General features: G+C 38.2%; 1 protein-coding gene across 1 annotated transcript in view; it reads right to left on the bottom strand.

Annotated features, from left to right (window-relative positions):
- The window catches only part of KPNA1 (karyopherin subunit alpha 1), a 53,905-nt gene extending 27,294 nt beyond the window's left edge, over nt 1–26,611 (bottom strand). The window contains exons 1-6 of the mRNA XM_080339223.1: nt 26,498–26,611; nt 14,280–14,413; nt 11,700–11,807; nt 9,842–9,941; nt 9,200–9,294; nt 5,323–5,454 (exon numbers count right to left, since the gene is read on the bottom strand). Coding sequence (XP_080195349.1) covers nt 5,323–5,454; nt 9,200–9,294; nt 9,842–9,941; nt 11,700–11,807; nt 14,280–14,408 — 564 coding nt within the window. The 5' untranslated portion in view covers nt 14,409–14,413; nt 26,498–26,611. The remainder of the gene's footprint in view (nt 1–5,322; nt 5,455–9,199; nt 9,295–9,841; nt 9,942–11,699; nt 11,808–14,279; nt 14,414–26,497) is intronic.
- Nucleotides 26,612–26,785: the final 174 nt, after the last annotated feature.

Here is a 26,785-nt window from a genome sequence, read left to right as displayed (position 1 = left end):
ATGTGCTTTCTGACCACCCTCCACTTTCCTCTGGATTCTGATGCCTCTCAGTCATTACTTCATTAGAGCTTTGGACATTTAAAGCAAGTGCTAAACCAACCACCAGTGTGTAAAGTCTGTACCTCCTGGTGGAAAAGAAATACTAGGAAGTGAGAATCAACACTTTCTCTACTTTTGGCCACTGACTTGGGAAATTGATCTAATGCTGGGATGGAGACTGTGAAGATCAGCTTGCATGCAAACATGACTGGATTAGTGGGCACAAGGAAGGATACCAGACAGCCAGATTCCTAGCAGATGACTTCTACTATGTCCCAAGAAAGAAACACCCTTCTTTCAGTGGCTGGTGTGATCATAGTTTCTTACTCTTCACATCTCACCCACCCAAATAGAGAAAGTAGCTCATACTCATGTCTCAACTGGCTTTCCTGATTTTGATTACTAAAACCTAGCTAGTAGGACTGCTGATGTAAAAGCCAAACAGAACTTAGACATCAGACTCAGAGGCCATTGCAGCCAAACAAATGAGGGTTACCAAAAGGAACAGCAATACAACTAGAAATGGAAAAATACTGAGGGAGAAACAAGGTGGTTGGTTTAGCTGAAAATACAAACGTTCCCAAAGGGGAACAGGGCAGCTGGAGATGCTCCTGCTACTGGCTGTCTAGCCGAGCACAAAGACACATATCTGTCACTGGGAGACAATCTCATTCATCTCAGACAGGGACCATAACACTTTGCACAGTTTTTTGAAGGAAATTCAGTGTTCACCAAGGAAACTCAAGTTAACATCTGGGTTCTAAATACCTCAACAAGAGCACTCTAGGAAAGAAATGCAGCTAAGACACTGCTGAAGCTAGATCAACCTTAAGCGTGTCTAAAGGGTTTTGATGGAATCCTTCAATATAAATTATTTCAGGCTGGCAAATCTAAATTTTTAGAAGTTTTGGGGAAGAAAAAGTTGTGGTAAGTGGAAGAAGGCTAAGACAAACAGTACACCAAAAAGAGAAACAAGGTGGAGGGAGATGTAACCAAAGTGTTTTTCATAAAAAATTAAAATACAGCTTCTCTCATAAACTCAATTTCTTTGGTGGGAAAAATAGATGCCAAATGGTTTGGCCACCGATCACAGTGAACATCTGAGAAAGACTGATACACAATGCAAACAACGAAAGAGAAGACCTAAAGGATGGCAGGGTAATTAAATGTCAGTCTGCATAGCTTAATGGGTTAACAGATCTTGTAAAAAGACAAACTATGTCATTTCATTAAAATACATGTTGTTAAATAAACATCGTTATAAAGATCCCCTCACACAGATTTATATATATAGCCATTGATTTAGAATCACACTAGACTCAGGAACTAACATATGCAAAAGGAACAGTGCAACACATTAGATTAAAACTGGATTATAAATATGAAAAATAACCATTGGTAAAATCACTAACAGGTAAAGTAAATTGGTATCTGTTCCTAAGCAACTGCTCAGGGAAGTTTGAAATAAAAGATAAATTAAATTATGCAAGTCTGTAAGACTTGCTGTAAGACAAAAACAGTGGATAATGATTAGCCAGTAAACCAAAGTAAAATAATATTTAATATTACTTTTTATTTTTTAGTTTATGCTATGATATATATTCAAAATTGTATTACTACTTACATTTCCTTCTACAGAATTACTATCCCACCTAGCACAACAAATGGATTACTAAACGCAGCCTTCAACATTTATTTTCCCATTCATCCTTTACCATATAGTTGTAAGGCTAGCTTTTGGCCTATCTGCCCTGAACACACAGTTATATTTTCCATATTTTCCTGTATTTTTATAATTTGCTACACTTGCTTGCAAATAATAGTCTTCAAAGTAGTACTGTGAGAGAAGATAAGAATCATCATTTTGCAGGGGAGAAAACTATGGCCAAATATCTTCCAGTTTCAGAAATCCAGCTTGAGAAGCCCAGGACCAGATGTGCTCAAAACACAGACTTAAGTGCTAAAGTCACTTGCAGAAGTCCCAAGTTGTCCTCAACTACAAAACAAAATGCAAATATTTCACATTGAGCATTCAAAAAGCACAGAACTAGTATCTACTTACTGAAAACCGACACAAGCGTACTGTCCAGCATGGGACACTAATTGGTAGATACATTTATCTCAGGAACCTGCAATTGCCTTATCACACAAATCCCTTCCCTTTTCTCCTTCATTCACCACAATGTGTTCCAATTTTAACAGACAGGGCCACGGTTCAACAAATAAAAGCCTCGTTCACAACCTGCTGATTTGTTACCAGGCCAACCATCTGTAAATATACTAAACGAGACAAGAGTCATCTGGAAAAATACTATGCAACCGTGTACTAATGCTATCCTGTAATGCAAAAGTACAATAGCTAACATTCAAGTGCTTAATGCTTTTAATTTTTCTTTCAGTTGATATAATGGTGAAGTGTTTGGAGTTATTAAAAGCTGATGGAAAAAACAATTTCTTTCACATTGGCCTGCCTTAAACTCAAAGTCAGCTGGGTGCAGGGCTGCAACCTCTAGACCTGCAGCACAGAAACCCACCATGAAAGGGTGTAGGTAACACTTCACAGTGGTACATTTTCCTTCTTTAGCACAACTTACTACAGAGCAATTCATAAGTGGTATTTAAAGACTTACTGGTAACAGAGAGATCACAGATTCAGCACCTCAATTACACAAGAAAAATATTTTCCACTAATTATAACCCACTCTGCCTGCCTGCTATCTGAACTTCAATATGTCAGCAGCTTATGAAGAGGCAGAGGGGGAAGAAGACGGATAAACTACTTAACTGTGGCCCTTCTGTTAATTCACATATCTTGATGCTGAAGGCTGCACAACTCATTCTAAACATGTTTGTTCTTCCCACCTGCTCTCTGAACATCAGCAGAGATTATAACAACCTAATAAAAAGATTAGCTCTTGCACAGAAGATCATTAGAAGCAAAAAATGGAGCAGCCCTTACCACACTCAAAGAACGAACCATTCTGCAGGAACAGCACTGTACAAGTGATGGCTGAATTTGGAAACTAATGCCATCAGTTTCAGTGCCAAGTCTGGATGGATTTTCACATGGGCAGAACACAGCATTTATCTCTCATTTTGGCAAGCTCCCTATCACATTTCTAGTTTACAAAAGAGACTCATTTCCTCAAAGAAAGTTAAAAAAATTAGACAAAACTGCTCACTTATTTCCTTTAGTATCATTTACTCAAGCATCTGAATTCAATTTCTCTGAAAAAACCCTTTTCCAAAATAATTCAACCTGAGACAGACCACTGAAAATGGAAAGTTGCCGAGTGGAGGAACTACAAAGCTAAAATCAACTGAGGAAAAAAAAAAAAATCTGTCTTTCTGGTGGAAAATGTTAGGCAACCTTAAGTACAGATGGTACATTCTGAGCCAGCTAAAAGAGAGAAAGGCAAGTGACACAAAGCAATCCAATGCTTATGAGTTGGGACTTCTCCAATCATGCATCTCAATACAGCCAAATGCAAGGTCAGATATCTAGGAACAGAGAATAGAGGTCACACTTACAGGATGGAGAACTGAACCCTGGCAGTCAGTGATTCTGAAAAGAACAACGGATCATATTGGATAATCAGCCTAACCTGAGCTTGAAGCCAGCTTCTGTGGCAAAGAGTCTGCAAAGACATCTTGGATATTTACACATCAAACTATCAAGTAGAAATGAAAATGAGGTACTATCTCCAAAAACAGCATTGCTGGAAGAGTGCTACTGGAATATCCAATGCTTGTAATTTCACCATCACAAAAAGATATTGAACCAAGAAATGTTCAGACAAGGGTCACAAAAAAACCAACCACCACAGGAATACCCTCATAATAAGAATTCAGAGCTTAATTTCATATGCTCAAGAAAAGCTTAAGCTATGGTCTGTAAACAGCTATAGGAAAAAACTGACAGCTTACTAATTGAGTAGAAAATGAAACAAAAGCCAATACCTGGACCCAAAGCTAGACAAATTTGTACAGTTAAGGTACATATTTTCAAGTTAGGATTAATATTAAGTGAAAATCTATTTGTTAATATGATTAATATTTCAACACCGTAAGTCTTCAAAGCAAGATTATATGTCTGAAATATATCCTTGTTCAAACACAAGTTACGGACCTCATGTGGAAATTACCGAGTCAAATGTTTGGTCTGTGCTTTACACTGATCCCTTTGGGCCTTACTCATCTACTCTGTAAGGAACATACAGCACAAACTATAATTTTCTCTGGAGAGAACAAACTATAATTTCCACTCTTCAGGAGCAACAAGCATGAACTCTGCACCTCTAAAGTAATGATTTTTAAACAAGGTGTCTTGAATGTCTCAATATACAGAAAAATATTAAACTGTTAGAGATCAAAATGCATTACTCCATTGGCTGTGGTTAAATATATCATCTCCAGAAAAAAGAAATATACAATACTTGCTTAGACATCTTAACACATAAAAGGTATGTTAGGGAATAGACTGCCTTAGCTTACTGAATTATTGGGTATACCATTTCTTATAGAACTTGTTTAGAAACTGCTTATATAGAATTCACTTAGCATAAGTAAATTGGCTTAGCATAACTTCTGCAAGCTGTGAACCTTTGAACTTTCTGCTTCTTTAACTAGAAAAAGCCTCAGAGTCTTCAAGCTAGAAGATACTAAGAGCTGCGTTCCTGGAGGTCAGTAAAGGAACAAAACAGTGTCTAACAGAAGAATGTTTTGGCTGTTACCAAGAACTTATTTTCTCCAGCTGCACGTGCAAAATAGCAACAGAAGGTCAGAACTTTGACTGACAGCCTGCCTGACAAAAACAAAGAGATCCAATGAAGAACAGGGAGACCTCAGACACTAATTTTGCAGTTGACCCAGAGCGATGCACAAGGGGTGGTGGCTTGGACTGTGGGGGTATAATTGTCCAAGTTTCTTTCTGTTGTGGGTCCCTCTTCAGGAAAAACCCAGATCGAGCTGCTCTACACTGTATCTTGCAAAAACATTATTTATTCTAGAAGAATTCCTGGAATCCATACCTGAGTCTCTGCTATGGGAAACTTAAGGAAAATAAACTTCCGTAACAGGTAGAAAGGGACTGTTCTGCAAAAGTGTCAAACACTACAGTTCCCGTAAAGGCTTTCTGTACAGGATAGCCTTATTCCCTTCTGGGGAAGGCAAAAATAAAAAACACAAAACCAAAACAAACGAAGGCAAACAGAGAAAACAAAGAAAACCCCACCACAAACCACCAGACACATAAAAAACCTCAACACCATTCTCAATATTTACCTGTTCCTGTACATCTTCAAACTCCGAACTAAGCAGCTCTATGAAGATGGGGACAGCTCCTGCTTGGATCACTATTCGAGTCTGAAGGGAATTTCCCGAGGCAATATTTGTCAACACCCATGCAGCTTCAAACTGGAAAACAGAATACAAATGAAAGTTTACTAGAAGCCTTCTGTGCCACACCAAAAACAAAGACCAAATATCTTTTAAAGACAAAAAGAACTGCCGTAGGGAAAGCATGAGACAATCTGCATAGTGAGAATCAGAATCAGAGTTGAGAGTTATCAATATCACTTGAAATAAAAAAATCACAGAAGTTCCTTATGAGAATAAGATCAGGTTTGCTTTCATGGGGTTTTTTGTTTGTTTGTTTTCTATGGAATTATACACCTTGGGTCTGTTCTACTGCCTTTTGTTATTGGCTAAGAACCTATACACAAAAAATGGGCCTTCCCATAACACATCTGAAACCTGCATTCACTGACTCAGCAATGATATTCCTGAAGATGCACAAATAAAAACACTACCAACATTGTTTGACAAAACTTGATGGAAATAAAGCAAATAAAAGGCTTTAAAAAAAAAAATGAAACAACAAAAGTACACAGGAATGGAGATTTGGAAAAAAAAAAAAAAAAAGAACAACTTTGTGATCACATTCTGGTAGAACTCTGCAACTACAGCAAAGTACTCCTCTCCACCTCTGGTGATCAGTACCGCTGCCAAGAGTTAGTGTGATGCTTTTATTCAAGACTCAAAGCAAAACTGAGATCCTCATCAACACTGTGCCTTTTGATTTAAATTCTTTTGTAATTTAACATTCTTTTAATCTCAACTTGCAAAAGCACTGATTTTATTCTAGCTGAACTGCAAATTTTAACAATACCTGATACCAACCTCATAAAACTTTACCTGGTAGATTTCTGCATGCTTGCTAGTCCAAAAATTATTACACTACACTAGCAAATTTAAGTCCTATCAGATACATCCAGAATCTAGAGAATTAAAAGACAGCTAAAAGTTGAATGAAAAGGCAAAAAAAATCAACAAACAAAAATGTAAAGTTGTGTGCTATAAATGACTGATTTTGACATTACTAATGATTTTTATTAAACTCATGCTGATCCAGCAGTATTGCAGTGAAAATCCTGATATACTTTCCAAGACTAGCTATCTCTGTAGAGCAGCACAGAATTATACTTAGGATTTAATCATAAAAGCAACTCCTGCTATGGAGACACACAAAATCCTGAAATGAGAACTCAACAATTAAGCCTAGGCTTGTAATGCTTTAATTTTTAAATGCTAATATTGAGACTTCAGTTTTAAAAATACAATAAATCTTGCCCTACTGACCAACTAAAGGAGAAATTATCATCTGATAAGATGTGATCAGAATAAATGATTCCAAAATACATCGTTGTAATACATAAAGAGTATGGGCTGCATTAAAGCAGAAACACACCATGTCAAAACTGCAAGACTCATCATTAACGAACTACAAGCAAAAGGTTCAGGCTAATGCTTAAAGTCAACATGAAATGTACTTGCTTTCCTGTAATTTTACTTTGTCTGAAGCTAATATCCAATGTTTTGTGATACAGTGCAATAGAATTATTAATAATCTTTCAACCACAGAGGTTTCTAACTTGCCTTTTGGCTTCCTAATGGAGGACAGCAGGCTGAACTATTCACAATTCAGAGACTCACGCTCTCTCCAGTCACCCATTCATAACTGAGAAGAAACACTATTTATAAACAGACTAATCAAATTTAAAACCAAATAGCAGGTACTTCTTCTCACTCAAATGTATACTTCAACTATTTATAAAATAAGTTTTGTTTACGAGCTAATCATAAGATCTCCCCATCTTTTGTGCAACGAAAGTCTGTGAAACTGAGCTCTTCCTAACATCTAAGTATAATCAAGGCTGAATTAGATGCCTTTGTGTGAGCACCACTTAACATTTTAGACGGTGTAAGTTACAGAAAGTAACAACAGTTCCTCCTCCTCTCCACTATAGACATCGGATGCTCCAGGACGTATAAACTAAGGAACAGCCACATGCAAATGACAAAGGTTAGAAAAACAAAATACTTTATGATAATTAATTAACAGGAAGAAAGCCTCATCCAAGGGATGATCTTGGTATTTGTTTAGTATTGTTCTCTCTCCCCATTACAGAAAGATTTTTAACATGGGACAAAGTTTCATGTATGGTTTAAAAAGATTACAAAGAAAAAGGGAACTTTTTTAAGTCTTGAAATCACTGAGAAAAAAACTGCACAGAGGAATTCCAGACAAATTAGGCCTTCCTATCACTGATAACAGAAGTTCAGTTTTTACTGGATATTCTATTGAAATAAAAGAGAGTATAAAAATCACATAAAGTTCCAAGTACACTAACATGGACGAGATTCCACATTCAATCCACCATACAAGCAGCTGTAGTATCTGGAAAAACAAAAATACTTGTGTTTCCTGAACGAGTTGAAAATCCTTTCCTCTTACAGGTAGGCTAGAGCCAGGAATGCCAAGAATAGGAATTCCAAAATCTGGCTGCAGACCCTCAACCACCAAGCAGGCAGACAGATTTGGCAAAATGAAGGAAAATTAATCAATTGGAATGGAATATCAAGAGCAATGTACTTGGGTTTATATCTTCAATGCTTTGTTACAAACTCTTTAGGACAAGTTTGTAATTTTCAACTTTGTTTTTTGCTCTTTCCATGTAAAAATCAATACAATACCTGTTATACCAGTAAGGCAATGAGAGTTTGCTTGAGTCTATGACTGCCTTTGAAGTTTATTAAACCAGAGATTTATCTGCACCCTTATTTCCCCTTCCTATTCAAATATGTCCTTAAAATATTATAAGTTTGTTTCCCCTCATCTGCCTGTCTTAGGTCTCCTGCTAGAGGCCGTACAAGTTAAAAAGACATTATTTTTTTTTTTTTTTAATATCAGGTTATTTTAAAACTTTCCACAGGAGCTGCAAACCAATAAACTGGCTTAAATCTGATACATACTGCTAATTACTGTCCATAGACTCCTTAAAAGTAGTTAAAAGACCTTTGGAATTCTGTGGGTATCAATTTTAAAAGTAATTCCTATAAATTACACTTTTTTATTACACATTAGAGAAGAGGTATCTATTTTTTGCGTATCTCCACTCATCAAGATTTGGATTTCATATGGCATTAACAAACTTGTTGCCTTATGCATTTGAAAGAACACTGATTATAACCTATATATTTTATTTGATGGTTATCTGTTAACTTTTTTTTATTTTACTAGACGATGCACTTTCTTCCATTTTCTGCTAGCCTAGAAGAAAGAACTCTGATCAGAAAAAAGGACAACTTGAAATGAAACAAAGTTCCAAGAAGTAAATCCAAGACAAATTAACCTCCACTGTAGCAGACACAATTTAGTTTTTCAAACCAAAGCAAATAAGTTCCAAGTGCATTATAATTCTAATTCTAAACTTTTAAAAATCTAATAAAAAAATCTAAGCTATAATTCTAAAGACTTCAAGCTGTCTCAAATTAGTAACAAAAAAATCACTTAAGTTTAGCTTAATAGTTTTTCATCTGTTGAGGTCCACATTTCAAACTCTATTTTTTTAATATGAGAAAAATCAGTGTAAAGACCCCATCCCAGCCATCACACAATACTACTCAGAGGTCTCTCTTTTCTGTCTCCATCAGAGATCTTGCTAGAAATCCTTAAGGTAAAACACCTTTTTTATTCTAGTAAAGAAAAAGAGAGGAAAAACAGCTAATTAAGCAAACCACTGATTTTTTTTCTACCTAATCTGCACCACCAAATGCCTTCATAATATAGAAAGATAAATATATTTTTATATTCGCATACCTGTAATGTACAATTTTCTTTCCTCTTGAGGAACTCCACAAACCTGGCCACCACTCCTGGCGTGCTTATGACTTCATCTATTGGGGGATTTGGTTCTATTTAAAATGAAAAGCAAAGTTAGATACATACATTTCTTGGTAAGGAAGGTCTCAAATTACCACATCAAAATAATATCCAATGAGATACCAACTCCTCTTTTCTGAGACTGTGTTCTTTTCCTACAATACGGCTTTACCTTTTACTATCTGTCACCATAAGACAACTCCCTCTTAACTTCTGATGTAATGAGGTAACATGATTCAAAACACTAACACACTCAGTAATTTAGGCAGACCAACTTCACAGCGGCAGTTCTGTGAAGTCACTTTGGCATGCACACATGCAGAGCTCAACTTCAGTAAATCAGTATATTTGAACCATAGAGACACTGCCTACATTTAAACTTCCATTTCGGAGTGGACAATGCATCTGCATTACAAATTTCAAGAACAGAAGTGACTATTACAAACGCCCTGCTGACATTTTGCAAAACAGAGCTTCATACAGATATTTCTGTATGAAACTCAATCTTTATTACTGTCAAAGTAAAAATGTATGCCAGAGACACTTCCAGATTTTTCTCCAGGTAAATTCAGCTCTTACCTTTAGAAAGAAGCTTTCGGAATTTCTGAGTGGCTGAAAGCTGCTGTTCTGGACTATTGGAGAAAATCATCTCAATCATATCAGAGGTGATGACTGCACTCTAGGATTCAAGTGGGGGAGACAGAATAAGATTGATAGAGAGCAAGAGAGAAAAGAAAACCTGGGGTTAGTGGTAAAAAGGACATAATGCCTGCTAAAATTGTATCAATTTTATCCCTTATTGAGCAAAAAACCTGGATAAGACCAGTATGGATAAAAAATAAGTCACCATATATGTACATCTACATATGCATCACAGTTCTTAAGTGTAGACTTTCTTCTCTGGAAGCAAAAATTCAGATTTTACTTAAACTATGGCATGAAATTTACTCTTCAGAACTTCTCACTGGTATTCTCTCTCCTTTTTTTCTATCTCCCTTTGAAAATAAAGGTAAAATTGTCAGCTTAAACAAAAGGCAGTTGAAATTGGAATGGCTGTTATGCAAGAACATCACTTTGATTATGCTGCTGTTTAGATTTCTGCAACGTGTACATTTTGAGTCACTCTCTTACACCAAAATGTACAGGATCTGTCATTTTTAGAAGAGTTGACAAACTAATAATTGTCATCATAATCAGAGTACTACGTTTTCTGTAATATTGATGGTTTCCACTAATATAGCTAAATTAAATCAGCAACATTTCTTACACCAGCTAAAATCTGACATTCTCTTCATCACACATGTAAATCCATGTAAAGAACCATAAGGAAAGTCAGATTTTTACTTTCACTTCTCTGATCTAAATCCTTAGATAGACAGGGAGACAAATAACAATTCTGAAAATACTGAAGCTTTGTCTGTAACAGCTAACAGCTCCATCTGAAAATAATGGTATCTAAAATAGGTACTACCATTATACAGTTTACTATCTCAACTAGACAGGCTCCTTGCCTTAATTTTTAATCATTCAGTCACTTCATGTAAGCTTCCACACAAATTATTAAATGGGACTTATGACTTGTCTGATGTTTAAAGACTTTTGAAAAGTAAAATAATATATTCTATTAGTGATTTACCATATTGTTTATAGGCATTTCCCTGTTTCTCAATAATTTTCAAGGCACATACAACCATCAACAGAAACTCAACCCAGCCTGATTTCTATGAAAACAGCATTTTCATACTCTTGAATACAGACACAAGTGTGAAGATCAGTGGTCAGACTTTAAGTGAGGACTGCATTTTCCTTCATCCTCTCTGTTACAGCCTGAATCCCTGACCATTTTTTTTTCCAGCACAAAGATGGTGGTAAATAAACAAGGAGAAAGAAGAAAAGCCTAATTTCCACTAAAATGCTTGGAATGGTGTTCAAGGACACATGCAAATAGATAAGGTATAGGTCTAGCTGCGTTTCCAACACCCTTGCTAAAAATTGTGCCACTTGAAAGTCTTCTAACAGAGAACTCCACCCAGACCCTTTTTACCCTGTAAATTTCAAGAACACATTGCCTGGTTTGTATTTGCATGTTTCAAGCATTATGAATTTTCAATTTAAAAACTTTAATAACTTTGGGCAACAGCTGACAAAATCACCCATAATGGTGAATATCCAAGCAAGGAAGTAATCCGCCTGCCTGGAACAATGAATTTCATTTTCTTGAAAGCATATCCACTGAGCAACCATTCACTCTATCCATAACATTTTTCTGTCGTGTAATCTGTTTCAGGGAAGTTCACTGTGCCAGATGTTTAAGAGCTGTCCATAAGCTCTCTGAATTATGTTTTTCACATTTTTCTGGAATTCCATTCCCTTGAAGTCACCACAAAACAGGCCTGCTCAGTTTCAACAAACACTGTACTCATTTCTCATCACTTACAGAAGTCATCTCCATGTTGTTCATCTGAGCCTCATGGAAGCCACCATCTGACATCACTTCCTCCTCTGCTTCTTCCTCAGCTGTTGCAACATTTCGGCGTTTAAACAACTAAAGAGAGAAAGTATTTAATATATACACAGCATGTCATGCGAGGCTACAATAAAAATGACATACACTATCACCTGAAAGAAACTAGTACACTGGGTACAGGACTGGGTACAGGACTCTCAACATTTCTGAAGAATTCTCACTGATATTCCCTTCTCTTCTTCACCTTCCCCCACCATCTATGAGCTATCTCTAGCTTTCAGGCAATCACATTCTTGCAGCAGATGCTGGGGCTCAAAGACCTGAAGAAGTGCTGTGTAACAGATCTTTGTAGAATACCTGCAGAGGCTGGGGTAATTGCGTTACTGTGGCAAAGAAGGCTTTGGAGAATGATCACATGGGACTGGTCTAAAGAAATCATAGTGGGATTAATACAATTTGGTTGCTACTACTTAGAGAAGGTACGCAGCTCGAGATGTAACAAGGAGAGCTAGAGAGCAGCTTCTCCCCTTAACCCAGCTGTCTCATTAGAAGAAACATGACAAGAGTGCTGTGTTGAGTTTGGGAAACAAGACTCCAACATTGAACCATGTCAGATTTGCACCACTGCAGACATGTAAGACAGAGCCCAGACACAGAGAAGATGGGGAGGAAACAGTATGCAAAACTGCTACATATCTAGCAACCCTAGGTGATAAAAATCCTTATGGAATGCTGTTCCTTCTAGGCTTCTGTATGATGTGCCCACTCAAGCTTAACAAATATGTGCTCAAACACAATCTTAAACCAAAATAAATACGTTAGCAAGTTATGTGAAAATTCCAAGGCGTGAGGTTTTTGTGGGGTTTTTTGGCTTAAAACAAAACAAAACAAAACAACAACAACAACAACAAAAATTCCCACCACAAACATGGGGAATTTAAGCAAACTTCTGTGTCGAATACATAAAAAAGAAGTACCTGCACAAGGTCTGAAACTGCAGAGCTGCAGACTCTGCTTGCAGCTCCACTTCTGTTCTACTGTTAGTCCAGTTAGGACTAACAATTTTCCTTAACAGAAGGAAATACTGCCACACACTTTATTGAGCCAGCCTGTAACAGTCAGGTCCAAGGGGGAGGTCAGAGTCACAGATAAAACAGAAAATGACTCATCACTTTCCTACTTTAGAAACAGCTTTACAAGTAAGACCGGTTACATTGTGTGCTACCAGTAGTCTGGAAATGCTACCTACTGAGCAAAACCAACAAGAAGTATTGCAATTCAGCCTCAGAACTCTCACCTGACTTTCCCTGAAAGCATCTCATATTGACAATGTGAATGTGATATTAAACAGAACAAATTACAGACCTGACCTACCATTCCAAACACAAGTATATTACTGTCTTCATCCTAACTCCAGAAGCCTCAACATAGATGAAAGAGGCTTCATTACAACTTTATTTGAAATTGGACCATTTTCTTAAAGCTTCCAATGAACACAACTAAGAATAAAAGGAAGAACTGTTAAGTGCTACCTGTTTTCATCAGAAAACAGTTTTCATCATGTCTTGTCACTGCTGCCATTTTCCCATTAAAGCTGCAGAGCACCTGCCAGTTTGCAATGTGAAGTAGTAATAACTAGCAACACACAAACAGGTAGAGCTTTGTTTCCAAGTATCTTTCTCAATCATTTTGCTTACAACATACTAAATGCCAGGGGAGGTTTAGGCTGACCATTAGGAAAAGGTTCTTCACCCAGAGGGTGGTGGAGCACTGGAACAGGCTCCCCAGGGAGGTGTCACGGCCCCAAGCCTGACAGTGTTCAAGAAGAGACCGGACAACACCCTCGGACACATGGTGTGAACTGTCCCTTCCAACTCTGGACATTCTATGATTCTATTCTATGATCCTAAATCAACTACTCAAGGTGCCAGCCTCATGAGCATAAACATAGCATGAACTTCTGTAAATTCATCAAGGAACTGAACCTTAAAGAGAGAAAACTGAGATTTTATCAGATCAACAAATTATTTTTTACCTCAAGAAAATCATTAATGCAACTTCCAAGGATTCGGTCAGACCTTCTCATCCTATTCTAGCTGAAATATTTCCTTCTATTTCACCCCAGCTTGCCACTCTTGGAACAGACATTAGAGCCACCACAACTCAGATGGAAGGGGAAAAAAAAAAACAAACACACAACAAAACACACAAACTACCACACTACCAAAACCAGACAAACACAACAAGGAAAGAAAAAACAAAAACAAAAAACCACAACACCAAACCCACAACAGGAGCTTTGTTCAAAACACCTTTATTGCCAAGCAGCTCTGGCCAATATTACACTCGAGGGAATGAGGAGTGGCCATTCTAAGTTTTGTAGAGCCTGCAGAAGAGGCAAAAAGCTCTGCAGGTGACTCATTTCAGACTGATTATCTATGAACTTGGCAGGGCAGGAACAACTGACAGGGGTCTTGGGAGAAGCAAAGAGCCAGAGACAGTGCAAGACAAGACTCTCTAAGGATTGGTTAGTTATCGCAACTACAGTACCTGTTCCTCTCTCTTTTGCTTCCGTAGCTGAAGACCCTCTTCCTCCCGCCTGCGACGCATTTCATCAGGGTTTAGAGATTTGTTCTTGTAGCTCTTCAGTCGGAAATTCTCTTTTCCTGAGGTCGTCATGATTCCTTTACAATGTAAATAAAAACACAAGTCAGAAAACAATTACTTTTCATAAACCCATTTTAGATTTTCTCTCCACCTCTTAATTTCTGTAGTCTTGCACTTCCAGCCACTGTCACCGTATATTCCATCACCTAACTCCCAATAACTTAGAAGCTGTAAAGCAAAATTTCACAGAATTGTCACTTTGGTGAGTCAGTGCTTCACATCAGATTGACAAACTTTTATTTTGCTCTCTGACACTACAAGACATAAATGAGTAAAATATTTATTAAGAAAGAACTGAGATCTACAAGCCTAGGCTTTAAAAAAAAAAAAAAAAAGCCACATTAATAAATCTTCGTATTTTTCCATAACAGCAATTAGCCAAGCTAATTATATTTCCCTGTCCTCACTTTTGAGTGAGGGGATATTAGGCTGCTTTTTAGTTTAATTTACTTTGTTAGTCAATTTAGGGGCTTTTTGCACTTCAAATTCACATTTTAATTTAACAGAACCTCATGTTCCTTCTATCCAGACAAGACGTACAAGAAAAATGAAATGGAGAGACAAATTTTAGGTGAGGATGGCTTAACGACCAAAAATGTTCACTCCTGCAAAGAAAGAGGTGCTATTCTTCCACTTCCCTCCACCCTCAGCCTCTAATCTTGCCACCATTCATGCAGCAGGGCCTTTTTTCAGCCTAGGATTTCCAAGTACTGTCTGTCTTATGTAACTCGGTAGATCAGCATTTACAGCTATCCATTATAATTTTCACATGTACAATGCTGCCCTTTGGCGTTCCTTATGAATAGCTATACAACTGTGTGGAAAGACCACCACCCCCTTAAATCAATGGGCTGTGGATCAGCTCTTAGCACTCCACCTTGCTGCTACTTCTCTCTTTACATTCCCTTTTTTAAATCCAAAAAAGGTAGGTACAAAGTTCTAAACATCTCAGTATTTCTGTACATCTTCATACAGATGCAGACTCTCCAATATGTTATAAATATATGTAACTCTGCAATACAAAATTTAGGAAACTTTACAGGGCTTTTAAAGGTCTCTTTTGAATGCCCTAATATGTTGTATTAAATATGCTACCTACCTCAAATTCCACCAGGTGATAAATGATCTACTGTGTACTTTTTACTTTAAAATGGAGCAACACAAGTGTATACAGACTCTCAACAGCTTAGGTTTCCTATTTAAAATACATCAAACACATAATCGAGTCTGCTCTAACCTCCTCTTCTTTCAGTTAGCACAAAGAGTTTTAAGAGATAAGTATCTATCTATCTAAATCTGCTTATTAGAGCTATCTTTTAAGTTGCTGGTACCTGACAACCATTTATAAGAATTCTAATGATCAGAGCTGACTTTCACAGAAGACATTTCAGGCATCGCTCGAAGTGTTACTGTATTCTGCCAACCGAGATCTTAAAAACTATTAAGGGACCCAAACCTACTATATTCAAGGTCAGTCACTGATTTCACTGAATGCAACATAAAAACTTGCGTATATAAGTAAGTAATTCAGCAGCCTAATTCTGCTGAAAAGCCTCTTTCCGAAACGCCTTTTTTTTTTTTTTTTAATAAAGGTCCTACAAAAAGATAAATCTCAGAATGTCAGATGTTCCCTACATCATTCTTAACAGCTTAGATACCATTTTCCTCCTGTGTTTAGGTATCTGAACTTAAAGTGTTCATATTTCTTGCAATATGCTTGGCAGTAACATTTTCTTCCTGGTTTCAGTTTCAGTAAGTGAGCATTACCTGTATATTAAACACAAACTATTCAGGGAAGCCCTGGATTCTAACTGCGAACAAAAAAGTTCAGGCTAACAAACACTTGGAGTAGAGAATTCCTTTTGTTTCTAAAACATCTGGAAAGAAATATTTGATACATTCTAGAATTCAGAAAATTAACTCAAAGACTAGATGGACAACCATGAGCTAAAAAGACATGCCTAACAGAAAAATGGCTTTGCAGACACTCTCGTCAATCTGCCCTTGAACATGAACACACACACACACACACACACAGACAACAGCCCCAATAAGATCTCGGGCCTTCCATGACATTATTAATAATTCTCCATTTTTATCTGAAACATGTCTTCTCAAACTCAGAAAATTACATTTGCTTTTATTTGGGATTTCAGGACTTCAACAGCTCCTGTGATCATTTTGCACCTTCACTTTCAGTCTCTGAAAGTTTTTATTTAAAAGAAATCCTTGACAATGAGCATCTTCATTCCGTATTACACAATTTCATCTGATCTCTATTACGTTGCCCCTCTGTAGGATGTTCCAATGTTTCTAAACATCAATGACACCATCTAACTTAATCAGCTGTAAGGTTCCTTCACATATTCTTCCATACTGTACTTATTTGCCTAGCTTCCCCTCATCTCCCAACTTGCATATAGATGTATTTCCTTAAAGTCAGAAGCAAAACTGAAAGGATTTTCATTTTCTTCTCAGAGGTCTATTTGCCATCTCCCAGTATGTTTTATACCACCATTTCATTTATTGAAAATAGAGGTACAACAATTCTGACTACCTCAACCCCTCACATTTTTCTCATTCTCTTTAGTTCTATAACTTAAAAATTATCTTTTATTTATGACAACCCTTACCAGCTTTAGCTGTAACTTTTGGCTGTGCTCATTTCTGACTTTCAAGATAGGTCACTTTGCTGACTAACCCTCTCTTCGAATTTCTGAGTAATCCGTACACTTAAAAATCTTTTCAAAACAGTGGTTCCCCAACTACTGGTGAAAAATTCAATGACCATATCCAGAATTTTATCTAGCCTGCATCTACTGCTAGCATCTTTAGATCTATTCAGTGTGAGCACACAAATTATTTAAGACTAAAAATATAATAATCCTATATCAGTTGTTACAGTAATCTAAGGATTGTTTCAGGATGTGGTCTTTCCCCCCAGACTAAAACCACAGAGACAAAACAACTTCAAGTCACCTCTCACTCATCTTCAGTAGCTTTGCTGTGGCTTAAGTGAAGAATCTTTCAATGGTCACTTTAATGTTATTTTTTCATAGCAAAAAGTAAACCCTAGATCTTCTCTGTCCTATCAAAATTAATGCTACTTCTGGTGAAAATCTCTGGTGGTTGTCATGGAAATGCTCTACCCATCTTTTCTTTCCTAAAGATAGCATAGTATTTTCCACAATTTTTGGATACTCCTGTCTACAGATAACAACGTCTGTTGACCTGGTGAGGAGTTTTCATGGTGTATTCTTTGGCTTTTTGTGTAGCATCACTCAAACCCCATATGACGCTTTCTTATCCTCAGTCTGGCAGACAGAAAAACATGACTTTTAGTAAAATGAAAACCACTATCTATTCCTGAATGTCTATGTTTCCCTAAGGAAATTATGATCCTCAAATTTTTCACTGATCAAGACAAGTACCCTACCAAATGTGGATGTGTTCTAAGCACTCATTTCTAGGAGAAAGGAAAAAGGCTGCATTTCTCCTTGCTCATCAAATCAAAGAAATTTGGAGGTACTGGGAAATGTGGATTCATTTACTGCTATGACCTACCTTGTCCCAAGCAATCATCTAGATGGGGCAAAAATGAACTCCCTGCCTTCTTAAATCAGATATCACTGTCACTAGACTTAAGGGCTTTGCTAGAAGGAATGCCATGTGACTAATACTCTTGGATATTCCACACGTCAGAGACATCCAGATGTAAAAATAAAGGCCTTACAAATCAAGAACTGCATAATGGTATATATAACCCAGATGACTGAAACTAAGATTACCCAATACATTGCTGATTTAAAGACTGTTAGAGACAAAGCTTCTTTCTTTGGAATTAGGGGTGGGAAAAAAAAAAAAAAAAAATCTATTTCAGAACTGTAGACCTGCACAAGAAATTCTACCTTCCAATGGAAATACACTGATAGGGGAAGACTTGAAAAGGAAGGCGAACAAGGACACTGCAACAAAACAGTGTAGGTGGATTAAAAAAAAAGTCATCTTGAAGATCCATGACCTAACATACATACTACCAGTCTACATCTCCTAACAGAAGCAGTTGTTAGAAGAGAAGCACTCACTGAAGGCATACTTGTATATCTGTGGCAGTACCATCAAACTGCTCTCTCTCTTTCAGATGGCCGCCAGAAAGACAGTGAAAAGATACAAGAGATACTGTCAACCCTGAAAGAACAACCAGTGTTGGAAATCGCACTGTCAAGACTGAACTCCAAGCAATGACAGAAGCTGGAATTATTCAAGGTAAGAAACGGTTTGGCTACACTATGAAACCTTTATTTCCAAGGAAACTTTGTGTTTATTTATTGGCTCTGCCATGGGACTCTAGACCCCCTTAGAGAATAAAATCATCCTTCTTCATACCGTGCCAAGTAACTACAGCACAGCCTGGACAGATGTTCTAGCAATTCACTGATCTCTGATTACAGGATACATAATCTTCTGACACTCTTAGTGAGAAACTGGAAAACCTATTCAATTTTTAAAACCTACCCTGAAAGTAGCACTTAGTCAATCATTAATCTTATAAACACACTCTCTACAAATCCAAACTTTTGGCCACAAATGTGTTTTTTTCTCTCATGTAGTGTAGATTTTGGAAAGGCCTTCCAATTTGCTTTTTTGGCAATTCTAAGGCAACTAGTTCAGGAAACTAACAGAAGTATCTAAATCTTGTGGAAGTATACTGTCAGCTTTCTAGGAGATGAACGATAACAAAAGGTCTTCATAATAAAACCATGAATAATATAGGGCAGAGAATGATAAAAAATATCACCTCAGATTAATGCTATTTCCCTGGAAAAACTTCTAGAGCAAGATGCTACATTTGCCAACATCCTAGGGAGACAAAACCAAGTCTCTACACTATTGACAGTGTTATCTGAGGGAAAAGAAGAAAATTCAGAAAAATCAGCAGACTGACTTCTCTCTTCACTGCCACCTCATGTTGTTTGAAAAGCCAGCTCAACCAGATAAACATTTTCGTGAAGGTGTTTCTGCTTGTTTCGCAAAACTATTTGACAAGCATACTGGATTACAGGGGGTGTATGGGCATGCCCATCAGTAGAAACACCTTTATCACCTGAGGGGCAGTGGTGTTACTTTCTAATTGCAAATGTCTTCAGAATCCTGTAAAGCTCAGGACATCTAGAAGAAAGGGTATTTAACCATCACAACTATAAAAAGCTATTGCTCAAGCACAACACGGCCAACTTCTTTGCTTAACTTGCTCTAGCTGTAAAACGTGATTGGAAAACATGTCTCACAGGCACTCGAAAAATCAACATTTACAGTATTTGTGAAGACCAGCAAAGTACTAGGTTTTGCCAAAGATATATCAAAACCTAGCACTAAGAAGGAAACAAAATGATTATGTGAATTTCATCTTCTGTGGCTGGGGAAAGCTGCAGCAGCAGGCACAAGTGCTGCTCACTAGGAGAATGAGAGACTTCGGTTTATGCAGAACAGCAGAGACGCACAGTCTTGTGTGACGGGCAACCATCACACAAGAATGATGCAGAAAAACAGAATCAATACCTTCTGCTATCCAAAAGGCCCAAAGGTTAAAGGAGCTTCAAATGGAATATAACATTCAAAGACAAAAACAGACGCCCCTTTTAGGGACCTTCTGTCAAGAAGTGGAAGTAGCAAGGGGACTTCTTCATGGAATTGCTGCCCATCTCCTTGTCTTTCAAATCTGCTTTCTTATGCAGACTTGCTAGCCTCACTTAGGTTTTTTTTTCCATGGCCAGTAGGCCTTAATTGACAATTGTTTCTGTTCGATCATCTTTATAAACACATGAAATAGCAAAGCAAGTATTAATCCACTTAATCTATGGCAAATTCAACACGTTCTAATCCTTTGGCCATTCAAAAGTTGGACCGCTACTTGCTTGAGACAAGGCCAATTTTAAAACTTGTGACAACTACTACAATCCCTGAAAAGACATACAAATTTACACAATATGGAACATGAAAGCATCAAAGTTCAATATCGATCATTTTTCTAACATAAAAGATATGCTTGAAAGCAAACAAAATGGAGAAAATAAAATAGACTGCATTATCTGAACAATGCTGATGCAGGTCTGTAGGGATGTCACATTTCAAGAATACGATCTCCTCATCTTCCACCAAAAAAGGGGCAGCAAATGTGGTTAAAATAAAAATAATAACTATATCAGAAGTATTTTTGCAAAATTGCTAATCTTGAAGGGTTGATTTATTATACTCCCAGGTAACATTCATAACGACCTCTGTGCTCACAAAAATTAGGGGTTTTTAAGAGACATGCCTTAAGTCAGGCCAACACCTGCTGGCCAGATCTCTGATATTCTGTTTTTACACTAAAAAACACATATGCACACACAGAAAACACCACAAGGAAGCAGACCTCTGATTGAAGTAAAAAGAAAAAAAAAACCACCACAACAACAAACTACTAACAGAAAGAAAATTACTTGCTGCTGTCTCAAAAACTGATCTGGCACATCAGCGTACACCATCAGTTAAGTGCACTGACAGCCATACACCTGGTCACATAAATCGATCTTTATAAGTTTGAGGATTATGGGGTTTGGTTTTGTTTTTAATAAGCACCACTGAAAAGTTTAAGTAGTAATGCATTTACAAGGTTTATTGGTAAACAATTTTATCAAAGGCAGGTGGGAGCTGGAAATCGATAAAAGATTATACACAGTATATCTAGCACTTCACCATACATCTACTATCACAAAGGTATTTCCAAGATGTTTTAATTTCCATTTTCTTTAAGGTCCACTTTGATTTGAAGTAAGTTTTTCTAAGTTCCAGAAAGCTTTTAACTTGAGCAAGAGTGCAAAAAACACAAACTCAAAGCCAGGTCAACTTAAAAGGAACACAAACTCATTAACTGAGCCTTTCAGATTTGAGTTACTGCATTAAAAGTCATTGCAGTGCCATAAATAAGTTTTCTAAAATAAATAAATAAAAATACCACACTGTCCTGATTTCTATAACTCCACAGTCCACAATCAGCTTGAAACCAAAAAGTTCCCACAAGCCATAAAACAAAGCAGTTAGTGATGAGGAATTAAACTGCTCAGCTTCACAGGATTATACTAACATTAAAAAATAACTTCACTTCAACATACCCATCCGCACAAAATAGCAAAAGCAATTATTCCTGTGTTCCAACCTAAAACGTAAACTGTTTTTCTTTTAAACCAGAGACTCATTTTTATTTTGATGAAGATTGTAACACATCTTCCCTGCACAGAACAAGCTGACCCACAACGTATTTTCTGTAAGGTCATATTTAAAAACCAGACCATTTGAAAAACAACAGTCATGTATCATTTGACACTATCATCTTTCAGAAAAAAAGTCATGCTAAAATGCCCTAAATATTCTTTACAAGAGAACAAGAGTGTACCTTTCAGCATTTTGTATCATGAAAATAAGAAATCCCAAACACTTTCAAACAAATTAGGTTAAAAATAAACTAAATTATTAATCAACTTTGTAGTTTCAAGTAACTTTTGTTTGGGGTTGCGAATGATAGAATGCACTGAAACCAAACCTACTTCATGCTTCCCCTGATGACAAATTTGCCTTCAACAAATTTATCGGTTGCTGTGACTCAGCATTATGGTAGATATGTGTGCAAAAGCACAAAATAACGATAAGTCAAATTTCTACAGATTTCATTCCAGCTTTGTACATCAGCAACCAAAAGAATCACATAATACTGATGTATTGGCCACATCAAGCCAAAAACCACAGTAACTTTAAAGCTTGATGATGCTCATTCTGTCTCCCTCATCCCCTTTAAGCCTAGCATCACCCTCATCCACAGCACGTTGACAGACACCTCTTTTCCTTTCTGATCATTTTGCAATATAAAAAAAAGGTAAAACAAGAACACACAGGTGTAAAGGACATAATTATGTGGAAGCTATACAAAGGAGTCCTGCAATCCCATCCTGTTTCAGGCAAAAACCACATCACAACAATCTAAACAAATCACAACATTATCTGACTTGACTTAAAAGTGAGTTGTGGTTTGTGTGCCACCAAAAGGTGGTTTGTTTGCCCAAATTATATTTTCCTATATCAACAGGTGAATTTTCTTTCAATTATAACCTTAGCACTAGATTTAGTAGGCTTACAATGCCTTGTTTGGAGATAAATACATTCAGGATGTTTAGCCACGGGATATTTATTTCTAAAAATCAGCAGATCATTTACATATAATCTCAACTTTATGCCCAGACTGTAAAAATATAAATAAAATAAAATAAAATAAAATAAAATAAAATAAAATAAAATAAAATAAAATAAAATATCTGTGTATGTGTCAAACTGGTTAGTTTCTCACAGAACATATGAATCCTCCTGCTGAGCCTGGCAAGCAGTCTGAACTACCAAATAAAAACAGAAAAAGATAAAAGAATTACTCTAGATCTTAAGGAAGGTTGCAGCATCTGGTGACTAGCTAAATCTTAAGTTTTACAGCATACTCTTAAAATTCAGAGTGTATTACTCTCTATATACATGCAGGAACACAATCATATTTCTTTCAGTTCTAATGCTTTTAGCTTCTGCCTCCTCATGACATTAAGCATTAATTATGTCCCAACAAAGTATCCACCTCATCCCAATTTAAATTTTTTTCTATGTCACTGAACTCCATTTACTCCTGTCTTACATTAATGGATCAACATAAGTGACAATGCGATGTCCAATCTAACATTACTTCTTACCACTTTTTCACACCTTCTTAACATCCTTTTTAAAACAATTCTGGTGAAAAGAAATTTACTGTATGTTACCTGCCTTACACTACCACCACTTTTTATCCTCATCATGAATTATTAATATTAAGCCTGCGTAACATTCAAAGCAGTTCAAGCCATTCATGAAGAGGCATAATATAATTAAGTCCTACTGTTCCACAGATTTTATATTTACCAGAGTTTTTCACTGAGTGTTTTGTTTAAACTTAACTTTGCTGTTTTTCCAGAGTTCCTCAACCTTCCTCAAAGTAATTTAAAAGTACTGATATTTCTATGGGTCTTGCATCCTGCTGCTGTCATTTTGTATCTTGAAAACCCCATATTCATCCTTGGAATTAACATAGAGCAGTTTAATCCATTACTTGCTCGACAGACTTCAAAAGCTGTAGCAGACTACGGATGGTTTTCTTGTTCAGAACAGAAAAAAAAAATTACTTGCTATCATACCGCTGTCTCTTATCTCTGTAGTTTATATCAGCATTTTTTTCATTAGTATTATTATAATATTTAAACAAGGATTTCCATTAGGCTTTAGCCCCTTAGTACGAATCTGAGTAATTTTCATATCAGTTCAACTTTCACTCTTGTTCTCTGGAAAAAAGAGGTGGTCTGACCTTATAACTTGTTGTTTGTCTAATTGCATCATACCAGAATCTCCTGTTTAGATATTTCAGTCACTCACAACATTTCATCAAGTGAGTAACTCCTTAAATGTCTTTTATTTTTCTTTACTTGCTCCTAGCCTACTAGGCTCCCTCACACCCCCGTTCCCTTTGGCCTTCAGAATTATTTAAACAAATCCATGAAATTCAGCTATTTGCTACTGCTATTTTATTTCCTCTTATGCTTCCAACTTACATTAAAAGCACAACACTTTTTTTTTAGTATGCTAGATTTTATGCTTTTTCACATAGACTTGACTTCCATTTTTCTGGAAGGCACTGTTTAAGATCCATTAACCTCTCACCTCTTCCCACAAAGTTATGTTTTCCAACATAGCAACTTCTCTACCATCACCTTTAAAGGTACAGTTTCCTTTTGTGTTCTTAAGAGTATGAGTTAAGCCTCCCACTTTGCCTCCTCCAGGACTTGTAAAACAGTTTAGAAGAAAAATTCCACAATCTCGCGGAGAGACAAACAGAAAGATATCAAAGCAGGCCTGCCAGATACAGGGCAGTCTAAAACAAAGCATACCATTCTGTTCACTTGCGCTTATTCAACAAAAGTGAAACAAAACAAAAAAAAAAAAAGAAAAGAGCACTGTATTGAAACACTGAAGTTGAAATAAGACTATCAAACAATCTGGTTAAATAAACATTTACACTTAAAAGCCTCTATAAAGAACCTTTCAGAAACTGCTACAACATCTGACTGTAGTAATTTTAGTTCTCACAGTGTCTTTGGTCAGTGATGTTGAAATGGGTAGTTGCTGCCTTTCCCTTTCTAAATCGACTAAACTGTGACTTCTCCAGGAACCAGCACTCAGTTGAATATACAGGACCACATAAACAAGCCAGATCTGAAGACACCAACACTGAGAATGTAACATCAGAAAAAAATCAACAGAAAGAGCACTTGAAAGCAGAAGGTAAACAACCTGGTGTAGTGCTAGAATGAGAGATGTATATAACAAAGACTCTGGTTACAAGTTTTAGAATGGGGGAGGGGAAATCCCAAGCCCCCAAAATAGCCACGTTTCTTGGAAGTGAAGCATCATGGCACTCGTTTGAAAGACTATGACAAGAGAACCCATTCTGAGAAAAACCTCACATTGCATGTCATCTTATGTTACCATGCCTCAAGCTACTCTTCATTTTCCCTGTGCCTATGGGTATGTCTAAAGGGTAATTAAAAGGTGCAACCACAGTTCATGTAGAAACAAACCTGTTATGAATGAGCTAGCTCACATGTCAATGCACATGGTAACGTTGCAGGGAGAACAACATAATGAAGTGTCAATAAAAATAAGGGCAGATACACCAAAGATTATTTTGATGCAAACCATAACTTTACATAGTGTTCTATTAACTATTCTATTCTAACTATTAATTGCCACAGGTATATACAAAATAGCTTTAAAATAACTAGTTTCTAGGGATAAAATTGCTATCCCATTTCCAGACAGCTCATAGACATATCCCAAATGTGTTAAGTCTTTTGTTAACATTAAGCAATCAGAGCAGAAAATACACCAGCAAACAAAAAAAAATCCAGAGAAATGGCAGCTTGAAAAAAAGGATAAAGAGACTATTAAACACAACCATTCAGCAGCATTTGGGAATTCTGCAGAAACAGCAGCCCCGTATTTTCACAGTTCATGACCTATCTTTACAGCCTGGAGTTTCAGTTTTCATGAAAGGCCCTCAAGAGGCAAAGCTTAAAATTCTCATTACATGTATTCTTGTACAAGCAATACAAATTCCAAGATTATGAATGGATGAGCTTCTGCTGGTTATAAGATCACCAGGGAGATGACAACTGGAAGCGGCCACCATGGCCACAGAGAAAGCGCAAACCCTTCATCACATATAGCTAGCCAAGGAGATAATGTTATAGATGGGATAATGTAAGGCTATGAGGTGATGTTTGCATGGAGAACATAAAGGTTCTGTAACATCAACTAAGATCACTAGGGAAAAAAAAAAAAAAGTACAAGCTTCGAAGACCCAGGAGAAAGTTTCCGTTCCCCTCCCCGTCGAGCTGAGGCGCTGCCTCTCCTCACACCCCGTCCCGCCGGAGGAAAACACGGCCGGTCCCGCCGGCGCGCAGCAGCAGCGAGGAAGCCCGTCCCTGTGACACGGACTCCTCCGAGTCCCCGCAGCTACCCCGCCGATTTCTAAAGCCGGAGGGCGGCCCGCCACCGGCACAAGCCCCGCCGCCCGCCCAGCCAGGCGGGTGCTCCCGGGGCAGGACCAGCCCTGCCTGCCGCCCGCCCGCTTCCCGGGAGCGGCGTCCGCTCCCGCCGCAGTCCGTCAGCTCTTCCCGGGCGGCCGGCGCGAGGCAACCGGTCCCGGCCCACGCGCGCGGCTCCCGCCGCGCCGGCCGGCCCCGCCCCGCCCGCGCGGCCTCCGCCTGTTGCACGCGCGCAGGCCGGGGACATCCGCAGCCGGCGGCACCCGCAGCTCGGGCCGAGGCGCCCCCCGCCGACCCCCGCACGGGGACCTGTCCCTCCTCCCGCGCCCGGGCCGGCCCCGCTCACCGCCCGGCTACCGTTATCCCCCACCTCCGCCGGCGCGGCGTGGGCCTGAGATTGAGGCTTCCCCCCTCCCGGCGGCGCAGCACGCGGCGCTCCGCTCCCCATACCTGCTGCCGGCGCGGCGCGGCCCGGCCCGGCCCGGCCCCGCGCTGTCTCCTCTCGGGCCCGAGGCGCGCGAGCGCCGCTCCTTCCCTACCTGCCTGCCCGGCGCTGGCTGGCCACGGCACTGCGCACGCGCGCAGCCAGCTGCGCAGCTTCCGGCCTCGCCGCAGTGCACTCTGGGAAGGAGAGCCCTTCCGGCGGCCCCGGGGGCCAGGCGTGGCGAGTGCGGCCGGAGGCGTCCGCTGCCCGTCACAGAATCACGGACTGTTCGGGATTAGAAGGGGCTACAGCAA

This window comes from Nesoenas mayeri, assembly GCF_963082525.1.
Source record: "Nesoenas mayeri genome assembly, chromosome: 1".
Lineage (NCBI taxonomy): Eukaryota > Metazoa > Chordata > Aves > Columbiformes > Columbidae > Nesoenas > Nesoenas mayeri.
This window is presented reverse-complemented; position numbering and strand designations above follow the sequence as displayed.